The sequence below is a fragment of the Saccoglossus kowalevskii genome, chromosome 2 (assembly GCF_978046115.1).
Source record: "Saccoglossus kowalevskii chromosome 2, keSacKowa6.1, whole genome shotgun sequence".
Taxonomy (NCBI): domain Eukaryota; kingdom Metazoa; phylum Hemichordata; class Enteropneusta; family Harrimaniidae; genus Saccoglossus; species Saccoglossus kowalevskii.
The window spans coordinates 30,168,533-30,179,448 of record NC_140642.1 but is presented as its reverse complement, the minus strand read 5'-3'; the positions used below and the strand labels follow the sequence as shown (position 1 = coordinate 30,179,448).

The 10,916-nt window shown below is 33.6% G+C and overlaps 1 protein-coding gene across 1 annotated transcript; it reads left to right on the top strand.

Moving 5' to 3' along the window:
- Positions 1 to 947: 947 nt before the first annotated feature.
- On the top strand, positions 948 to 10,916 carry LOC146748656 (uncharacterized). Its single transcript, XM_085505638.1, has 10 exons — positions 948 to 1,696; positions 2,482 to 2,684; positions 3,385 to 3,607; positions 3,886 to 3,914; positions 4,052 to 4,123; positions 4,466 to 4,539; positions 5,091 to 5,157; positions 5,322 to 5,413; positions 6,666 to 6,767; positions 9,665 to 10,916. Exons 1-10 carry the CDS (start codon positions 948 to 950, stop codon positions 10,325 to 10,327), a joined length of 2,274 nt encoding a protein of 757 aa, XP_085361764.1. The 3' UTR covers positions 10,328 to 10,916.

Sequence of the window (10,916 nt, the reverse complement as noted above, 5' to 3'; positions counted from 1 at the left end):
CAGTTTCAACTCAATGATTTCCACAACTTCAGCACCAAACTGTGTTATAGTTGGCATCAAACAGCAACCTATCCTTCCAGTCACTGCTAGGAATAAGCTCCAGAATGACACTTCATGGAGCAAGAAACCAATTCTGTCTCATGAATGTGATCTCTGTAGCAAAGTTTTTACCACACCATCCGGCCTAAGAAAACATTCTGTAATTCACAGCGATAGTCGTCCCTTCTCCTGTGAATATTGTGATAAATGTTTCAAGCGATCTGACCATTTGTAAGTACAGGTACTTTTAAAATCTGATGACATCTAGTTCTTTTGAGCCAGGCTTAGTTTTACTTTCTTTGTTTCAAAAGCAGAAATAGGGCAAAAAAAAGATTATGCATGTAGACCATATTGTCACTGAATGCACACAGATGTTGATCAAAACATTGCATGTACTTAAATATAAGCATTAATGTAATGAATTTCGGAAAGAGATTGATGTGGCTACATTCCCTAGAATCATAATGTGTGAAATCAGAGAGTAGTTTGTGAAAATGAATCTACCGATATCTCTTGTAGGCATGCATTGAAATAAGTCATTGTTGTAGGTTGATATATCATTAAAACTGAGTAGTATTTGTATTTGTTGTGATTTTAGGAGCAGTCATCTATTAGCAATTCACAAGAAGTTCAAGTACACATATACATGTTCTCTGGAAGAATGTAGCAAAGAATTCAAGGATGAGAAAACCTGTCAAGACCATGTTGCTGAGCATCAGAAGGTTTTAGAGGAAACTAAAGGGAAAAAAGCTAGTGATCTAAAGAAACCGACCATCACAGTCCAATTGCCACTAGATGTATGTGACAAAAACGATAGTGTTGCTTCTTCTTGTGAGTCAGACTGTAAAGACCTGAATGACAAAGTTGTACAGACCCAGAACCCTGATGGTTTACTTGAAACCCCAAAGATGGTAGTCACTGTCAGCACACAGTCTGCTCCTGATACCAAACAAAATCCAATCAACATGCCATCTTCTGAAAAATTGTTGAATGCTCTAAGTAATCTAGCAGCGGAAGTGAAAAAAAAGGCTAGCCAAGATAATACAGGAGGCAATCTTGCGTTTCAGGTGTATGAAGATGATGGTTTGTTATCTTTAGGTTCCCCTATGCATCAAAAGAACATCCCTACCACAACACCTGATAAGGCATGTCTGAGAAAGTCTGTTCTGTCTAATACATCTGGAAGTGATATTGTAAAGATGGTAACTGCAAAGTCAGGAAACATTGAACAGACTCTCTCAAACACACCACCCAGTGCCTGCATTCCATCGGCACTGAATTCTACAAGTACGACTTTCAAAGTACAAGTACCTCTGAACAGGTCAACACTTAAAAATATGAGTCAATTTACCACTTCACCAAAGAAAGTACCTATCCTTATCAAGCTTCCTGTGGAACACACTACTTCAAGGCAGCCTGTCAATATCCAGCGCATCATGTCCACTACAAAGTCTGTGATTGTGCAGAATCAGAACTGGATGTCAGTTATTAAACCAATCCAGCCAGCTACAAACAATTCAACACGACCATCTCTGACACTCCTTCCTCTTCAAAGTGGTGCATCAATACCTAAAACTGGGAATCAAATCCAAGAAGACAAGATAAAAAAAGTAGAGGTGACTGAAGATCAAATATCATCTCTCAGTACACTGAAAGGGTAAGTAATATACTACAGAAATATTGAAATACCATACTTCCCTGATCATAAGCCCTGGGCCTGAACATGTAAAATTGGGGAAATTGGGGGCTGGGCTTATACTCGAGGACCACCTCAGAAAAGATAATTTTTTGGGGGGTTTAAATTGTAACCATATTCCCACCCAGAAAAATTATCCAAATTACATTTTTCGTTCACAATGCCGGTCTTGGAGAAATATTACTTCTTTTTGAGGAAAAAATGCAAAACGATCAAGTTGTCATTGATTTCCACAACACTTTTTACAATGAAGAAACAAACATGTTTATAAAAATATGCACATTTTATTACAATACAGTTTACATACCGTCTGAATTTACAGTGCAAAAATGGGTAAGGTCTGTGGGAAAACAGTCGAAGGCACGATCTTTATCATTATCTTCGTCTCAATGGATACAATTATTCGGAAAAGATGCAAACCATGTTCCGCACGTTCGCCCGCCATGCACTCTGAATTTAATGTGAGTTTTCTCGTAAAAGCAGGAACCAAACTACCTTACCAATCACCATTTTTATGCAATGAAATACACTTTTTACATGCATATTTGTAATAAATGTCATCGACGCCTGGTAAAAACACCCTGGGCCTATACTCGAGGATGCCCTCAACTCGTTAAATGTCTAAAAACAGAGGGGTGGGCTTATACTCAGGGAGGGGCTTATACTCAGGGAAGTACAGTATTATGAAAAAGAATAAAACAGTTTATTGGTTCATCAAATATAATTTCTTCTGTGGTTTTTTGTAGGCCAAGCAAAAGTGACCTTACTTGTCACATCTGTCAGCGTGTCTTCCAGTCAGTGCGAGCACGTTGTGGCCATGCTAGAATTCATCAGTCTACCACAGAGATAACCTCTGCAAAGTTAGATGTGAAGACTGTGATTACCAATAACAATTCCACAAACAGTTTACTCAACTTATTGGAACATCATCCTGTTAGTGCTACCAAAGGTAAAATGAAAACACAACTTTCAAACAAACTCTACACTAAGACAATGTTTCTATATTCTTTCATATGTAGTTGACTTGCCACTTCTTGGTGTATTTGCTCTATTATAAGCTGTACAAGTGCACACAACACAAATACTGTAGAATACTTTATTTTCGCTTGGAATTTATTTTCGCTATTTTCGCTGAAGGGATGATTCCGTGAAAATAAAATCCAGCGAATATACATTTTTTCCTATATTTCACATTAAGCTCATCAAAAATCAGTGAAAATAAATTCCATACAAAACGCCTAAAAAGCCTTTTCAGCGAAAATTAATTCCAGCGAAAATAAAGTATTCCACAGTATTGCAATTATTGAGTAACGAATATTATTATTTTTATTAAACTTAAATTCTTTTATTTCAGGATAAGAGTAACTATAAAAATTATAATTTTTAAAAACACTTAAAAAACAAATATGTATCTGACTAATTTTAACTAATTTTACAACTTTGTTCTTACTATTATACAATCACACATGAAATTTATACTTTTATATAAGAATTTATACAAGTTGCACCTGAGAGTCTCAAAATTGGGAATGTTTTTATATACGCACAAACTCACCATTTAACTTGAAATCATTATGTGTTATTGAATATTCCATTCCAATATACCCGTACTTACTGTGGTAAAAAGATATCACAATTACTTTTCTTAGATCCTCAGCCAGTTAATAAAGTCATAGCAGGAACAAATGTAGCTAATTGCATGGTAGGAACTAAAACAGAACCTGGTCTATCGGGTAGTGTTCCGCCAGTCAAAGTAACGGCATCTCCTGCAAAAGAAAAGATCGGTGCTCATACATCTGTTGTTTGCGCAAAACAAACTACCATACCAAGAACCGTTTATATGTTACCAATACCGATACCATCACAGATAAAGTTAGTATTAATTTAAATAGCCTAATGAAACATTTCTCTTGTAATCAATAAAAACTAGTAAGAGCTCATTGAAAATTAATCTAGATGCAGAACACATAATTTATATATTCAAGACTAGAATGACCTTAATTCCTGTTGTAGGCAATTTGAATAAAGTATGACTACTTTAGATGCATCCTTTATAATCAAACAAGGAAGTAAAAGCTAAGTCAATCAATTAATATTTTCTCTGAATTGCTTTCTTGTTAGTTTGATGTGTTACTTTTTTTTATTTGTAGGCCAAGTGCAAATACTGTAGCGCCAACAGGTAATTAAAACTTTCACCAATTACCATATTTGCTCAATTTTAAGTGTACCTCAGATAAGTGTGAACAAATGTTGTGTTAAATAATATCAACATGTACTTTTATGCAAGTTTTAGCTTTGATTAATTTCTCCTTTCAGTGACCCACTATGGTGTACACTCAAGTCCATATGATGGAAAAACTCTACTGCAGCTTAATGAAAAATCAAAGGGTATGAAAATAGATTCGTATGATCTTGTGTATACATGGGCGCATTTGATTTTTGTCTCACTTTCATTTGATTTTATGTCAGAGCTGCCATGTTGAGGTAATCCAGGAAAAATGAAAGAATTCTATTACATTTTGTGTGCATTTCATGCACTGGTACAATTACATGAGAATCTACTCATCCAAATTACAGTCGCTGAACTTGTCATGGGTCACAATTAACTGTGACATCACTCAGCACACTTCAGCATCAAGTCGGATGCGTCTGATATTGCAATTTACATACAGTTATTACAGATGTGACTATATCAGATATATTGATGTCTTGATTTGCTTTTCATTTCAGATTTGAATAAAGATTGTGATACAGACTTTCTCTTTTCGTTCTTGAACCCACAGTATTTTAAGAATAATGGCACTGTAAGTATGTACCAATGGTGGTGATGAAAAACAAAAATATTTCATTATGAAATATTCTATTATTAGACCAAAAAAGGGTTGCTAAAACAAATTTGAAAAATTGTGTGATATTGTTTTTGTTGTGGTATAATTTTATTTGTTGTGCTTCATGCTGTGTAGTATTTTTGTTGACTATGGTTGATGAAGTGTGATATCGTTTTTAATTTGGTTGATGCATTCTAATGTTTTTGATGCGGTTTTTTCAGTGTGATATTTTTCCTGACACACGAGCACCACATTAATTTTCTTTCGCGCTTTAAAATATTGGCTAGCTAGATTTAATTTTTGTTAAATTTCAAAACATATATTTTGCATTGAAACTTACAATTTGTACAAGGTGTTTATTTTACTACATGTGACCGATGAACCTAAGATATGGTCAACTGTGGTCTGGTGTTCTGGCCATGGTCTGCTGTCTAATCCTGGTAAACTACAATATTGATGTTTGATGTTTTATTACATACATGCAAGTTTAATTTGCAATTGACATTCAATTTTTTGAATTTCAACAGAAAACAGCTGAGCAATTAAGAGAGAGTAAAGAAAGTGGAGTAAAAAATGTTCACCAAAATAATCTTTGTAAGCATACACCTTTGTTAAATTTTCTGCACATTTTTTGTAATTTCACAATTGCATACATGTTATGTATTTGATGCATGTTTTCCAAATATATAAATATACATGCAAATAATGATTTTTACTTCAATTTGATTTCATTGTCTTAATGAATTGATTTATTACAGTGTGCAATAACTATTGGCAGCCTGATGAAATTGAGCGATACCAAGTTGGTATGTTAAAATTTGGAAAAGATTTTGAGAATATTGCATCCTGTGTAAGTATGAAATTGAAGCAGCTCCGGCTAATTCAAGTGCATGTTTACGTTAGTACATGTTTACTTTGTAAACTACAAACAAATGCTGTCTAAGTGCTGCATCAACTGAATTCAGCTAGTGTGCACCTCAGATGGACACATGTCAATTGTGTGTGGTGAGGTAGATTTAAGTCACAGTAAATACCACTGTGTTATTCGAACTATAGCAAGAACACATCACAGACTTGTTTTTAACACCGCTTTACACAAAAAAGATCAGTGTTCGTGAGAACCAAATGGCCATTCTTTGATGCATTGTCAATTAAGCTATGGATATGTATACATTTCTCTACTTCTAATATTGCCAAACACATTTGTTTCGTGATCCAATTCAAGGTGGCTGAATGGTGGCAATTTTACTGTTAAAAATTCATCTGTATCTGTATCTAAGAAATGCCTGGACCAATCACAATCAAACTTCACACATACATCATACATCATACATGATATTATACATATGCACGTCAATTTGTTTCTTGATTTGATTCAAGATGGCCGAATGGCGTCCATTTATGTGCTAAAAATCATCAAAATCAAGCATTTCTCGGCTGTTTACAGATGGATTTTGTTCACACTTGGTTTAGACATTATAGGACCTTGATGCACATCATTTTGTTTTACGATCTGATTCAAGATGGCCGAATGGTGGCCATTTTTGTGCTAAAAAATCCTAAAAATCAAGCATTTCTCGACTGTTTACAGATGGATTTTGTTCAAACTTGGTATATACATTAGACAATTATGGGACCTTGATGCAAACAATTTTGTTTTTTGGATAAGATTAAAAATTGCCGACTGGCGGCCATTTTGTTTTAATGAATGTGGTTCTCGTGCCATATCTCTGACTTGCTTTCACTGATTATGTTCAAATTTTAAATATTCATTATACATCATGTCATAGATGTACAGATATATTGGTTCGACGATCCTATTCAAAATGGCCAAATGGTGGCCATTTTTGTGCTAAAAAATCATCAAATATCAAGCATTTATGGATGGATTTCGTTCAAACTTGTTTTTAATGAATGCATCTCAACCAGCGCTTGTAAAAACCCATGCCAGGTGATTTGCTGTCTCTGTTGGCTTTGTTGTTTGATAATGGCAGATGATAGTGTTTTTCTTGGACAAGATTGAGATGGAACATTTCATTTTTTTTCATTATTTATTTTAAATGTCAATGACATTGACAATGATTTGTGCTATTTTGTTATAGGTTGGAACTAGAACTAAAACTCAGTGTGAAAAGTTCTATCATCTTCTCACAAAGCTAAAACCTTGCATGGTTGACAGTTTTAATCCGATCAAAGAACCATGGGTAAGTCTTTAAATAATATGTTTTTAGCTCCGCTGTCGACTTTGTCGAGTGGAGCTTATCATATGAGTGATTGTCTGTCGTCCGCTGTCGTCGTCCGTGTCAATGTTTTACTTTTTCGACTTCTTCTTGAAAACTACTAGCCTGAATGCTTTGGTGTATATGTACCTCGGGTAGACCTCTATTAGGTTTGTTCATTTCATGTTGATATCTTCAGTTCTCTAATTTTGGTGAATATTTTTGTCATTTTTGGTAATAAGTGATATTTTCGACTTCTTGTTAAAAACCGCAAGTGCAATTGCTTTGATATTACATATATAGGTACTACATGTCGACCTCTCTCAGATTTGTTCATTTGTAATGATATCTTTAATTCTCTAATTTTGGTGAATATTTTCGTCATTTTTGGTAAAAAGTGATATTTTCGACTTCTTGTTAAAAACCACAAGTCCAATTGCTTTGATATTACATATATACGTACTACATGTGGACTTCTCTCAGATTTGTTCATTTTGTAATGATATCTTCAATTCTCTAATTTTGGTGAATATTTTCGTCATTTTTAGTAAAAAGTGATATTTTCGACTTCTTGTTAAAAACCACAAGTCCAATTGCTTTGATATTACATATATACGTACTACATGTGAACCTCTCTCAGATTTGTTCAATTTGTAATGATATCTTTAATTCTCTAATTTTGATAAATATTTTTGTCATTTTTGGTAAAAAGTTATATTTTCGACTTCTTGTTAAAAACCGCAAATCCAATTGCGTTGATATTACATATATAGGTACTACATGTGGACCTCTCTCAGATTTGTTCATTTCGTGATGATATCTTCAATTCTCTAATTTTGATGAATATTTTTGTCATTTTTGGTAAAAAGTGATATTTTCGACTTCTTGTTAAAAACCTCAAGTCCAATTGCTTTGATATTACATATATAGGTACTACATGTGAACCTCTTTCAGATTTGTTAATTTCGTGGTGATATTTTCAATTATCTAATTTTGATGATTATTTTTGTCATTGTTGGTGAAAAGTGATATTTTTGACTTCTTGTTGAAAACAGCAAGTCCCATTGCTTTGATACTATACATATTGTTCATTTTCTAGTGGTATCTTCTGTTCTTTAATTGAAATGTGCATTGCTAACAGTGGAGCTATCTCAGCCAACCGGCTGCTTGTTCCTTTCTATTATAATCAAATGTTTATAAAAAAAATATAACCACCAAATAAGAAGCCAAAAATTAACTCAAATATCAACGCCAGAGTATGATACAAATAAGTTACATGTATATGGATTCAAAGTCAATCGCTAGTCAGTAATTTACAAGTTGTGGTGCCCTTGCTGTCAATCAATGTAAGTACTTGAAATAAGTGGATATATGTTACTGCCAGTACCCATCTTTAAGAGAGGAATACTCAAAAAGCAAGATAAAAGTAAATAAGCTCTAAAAATTTCCAGAAAAGTAGATTCAAAAACAGGTGAAGCCCCTTCAGAGAAAAGGAGTCAGCAGCTCAATACCAAGACATTTGATACTCATTCAAATTTGAGAATAAATTGCTGAATAATATTGCTGATTAATACAACTGAATCTATCACTGTGAACAACAAAGTATCAGTGGTATTATTTTGTGCTTCTTTTCTACATATACTATTTTTCTATAAATACATATACTTTAAGCTTATACTGATTTTAACAGCACTGCCGAGTGCGACGCAGTCTGAAAACAGGGACTTATGTTTTGACCTCCATGCATTCGTGCTTCCAGGCTTCCGTGAATCAAACTTCACACATACATCATACATGGTATTATACATATGCACATCAATTTGTTTCACGATCTGATTCAAGATGGCCGAATGGCAGCCATTTTTGTTCTAAAAATCATCAAAATCAAGCATTTCTCAGCTGGATTTTGATTTTGTTCAAACTTGGTATATATGTTGGACATTATAGGTTCTTGATGCACATATTTTCAGATAAGATTCAAAATGGCCGACTGGCGGCCATTTTGTTTTAATAAATGTGGTTCTAGTGCCATATCTCTGACTTGCTGTGACTGATTATGTTCAAATTTCAAATATTCATTATACATCATGTCATAGATATACAGATATATTGGTTTGACGATACTATTAAAAATGGCCGAATGGTGGCCATGTATGTGCTGAAAAAAATCATCAAGCATTTCTGGCATTTATGAATGGATTTTGTTCAAACTTGGTACATACATTAGGCATTACGAGTTCCTGATGCACGTTATTTTATTTTTTAGATCAGATTCAGAATGGCTGACTAGTAGCCATTTTGTTTTAATAAATGGGCTTCCAGAGCCATATCTGACATGCTTTGACTGACTATGTTCAAATTTTATATATTCATTATACATGTATTAAAAATGGCTGATTTTGTTTCAATTAATGCTGTTCCAGAGCAATATCTCTCAATCATATTCCTGACATGTTTATATTTCAGCTATATTACTATAAATAAAACTATATCTTAAATTCGATAACTAACAGGGACTGTGCAATGCATGGCTTGTTAAGAGTTGGTATCCCTGGTGTCTGTCACATTATTTAGGATTGAAATTATATTGTACATGCATGATTTTTTTTGCATATATAGTGCATATTAAGCATAACAATTTTGGCTTTATGAAATGAAACATTTACAGCATTGCTGTATATGCATACTTGCCTAATGTATAATTCCAATGTATGTGTGGATATGTTAGGAAACCTACCAGGTAAATAATTTTGTTCGAAATTTGAATCCATATGATCTTAAACCATTTCAACGTATCAACTATTAGTAGTGTAGTGGTTGTTGAGGAACAACAATTCAATGTTAGACACTTGGCTAAAATGTTTTTAAAAATATTTTTTCAGGACATACCATTACACCAAGAGAGATGTGTTGATGTTGTTGGTGCTAACTGGAATGATCTTGATTCATTGGATGAGCTGACTGATTATTATGGTCAATGTGTTGCTTTAAAGCCCAAGAGATTTAGAACAAAATACCTGTTTCACAAGACTTGTACATATGAAGAGTTAAAAAAACTGAAGGAGGAGGAAAAAGAATACAGACGACGTAGGAGGAGACGTAAACAAAGGCAGTTGAAATCAAGAAAATCAACTAGAATTATTAATTCACGTAAAGCAGGCATGCCACAAATAAAATTATCAGAGAAGAGAATCTCTAGTAATAGTAAGACTATATCTGTTGATAAAGAATCATTAAATCATAAGAAATCTGCTCTCAGAACTGGTACCAGCCAACTGAATAATGTTAAATACCAGAATGCTGTTGTAACAGATATTCAAATAGACAAGTACAACTGTGAGCAGAATGTTCACAAACAAGTAACTGTTGCGAATAATATAAAAAGGTCAAAACGAGAAAAGAGAAAGATATTTTTAAGTGAAGAATTAGATTCTCCAGCCAAGAAGCAAATGAGGATATCCTCCAGTAATGATGTCAGGGATCAACCAATTGACAATTCATTTGAAGAATTAGTTCAGATAAGGAGTTCTGAGAATGCTGCTTAGGAATAGGTGGGTTAAAGTTGTATTGTTGGCCAAATTTTTGTTTAAAGTTTTTGACATGTTAAGTGATAAATAAAATTTGAAAGGTATTTGTCTTGCTAATATCGCAAGATCATCGAGCAGATCCATATGCATAGTTTTGATTGTTTCTTAGAGTGCCATCATGTCACTGCTGCTACCCCATCTGTGTGTTCTTTTGCTTGTCTGTTCCACCAATATGATTTTTTGGTGTTATAAAGTTAGTTCTGAGTCTCTGAATTACTTTAAAAATGAATCATACCTCTGGGGTGTTTATTCCTTTATCATAATTAAGGAAAATTTAGACCGCAATTTATGATGTTTAATGTATATATTATATCTCTAGGAATATAACAAGTATTTGATGAACATGTCAAGGCTTTAATTTTGAAGAAACTTCACCGGGATGTGCAATTCATAATGTCTGAAGATTATATAGTTGCTGGCAACTCAAAATTATGCAAATTGATATACCCCAGAAATAATACAATGATTAGAAACTACAGTAATTTTATTGGAAGAATAAATCGTGCTGCAATATAATATAATGGTTAATAAATGAAGTTTAATAATT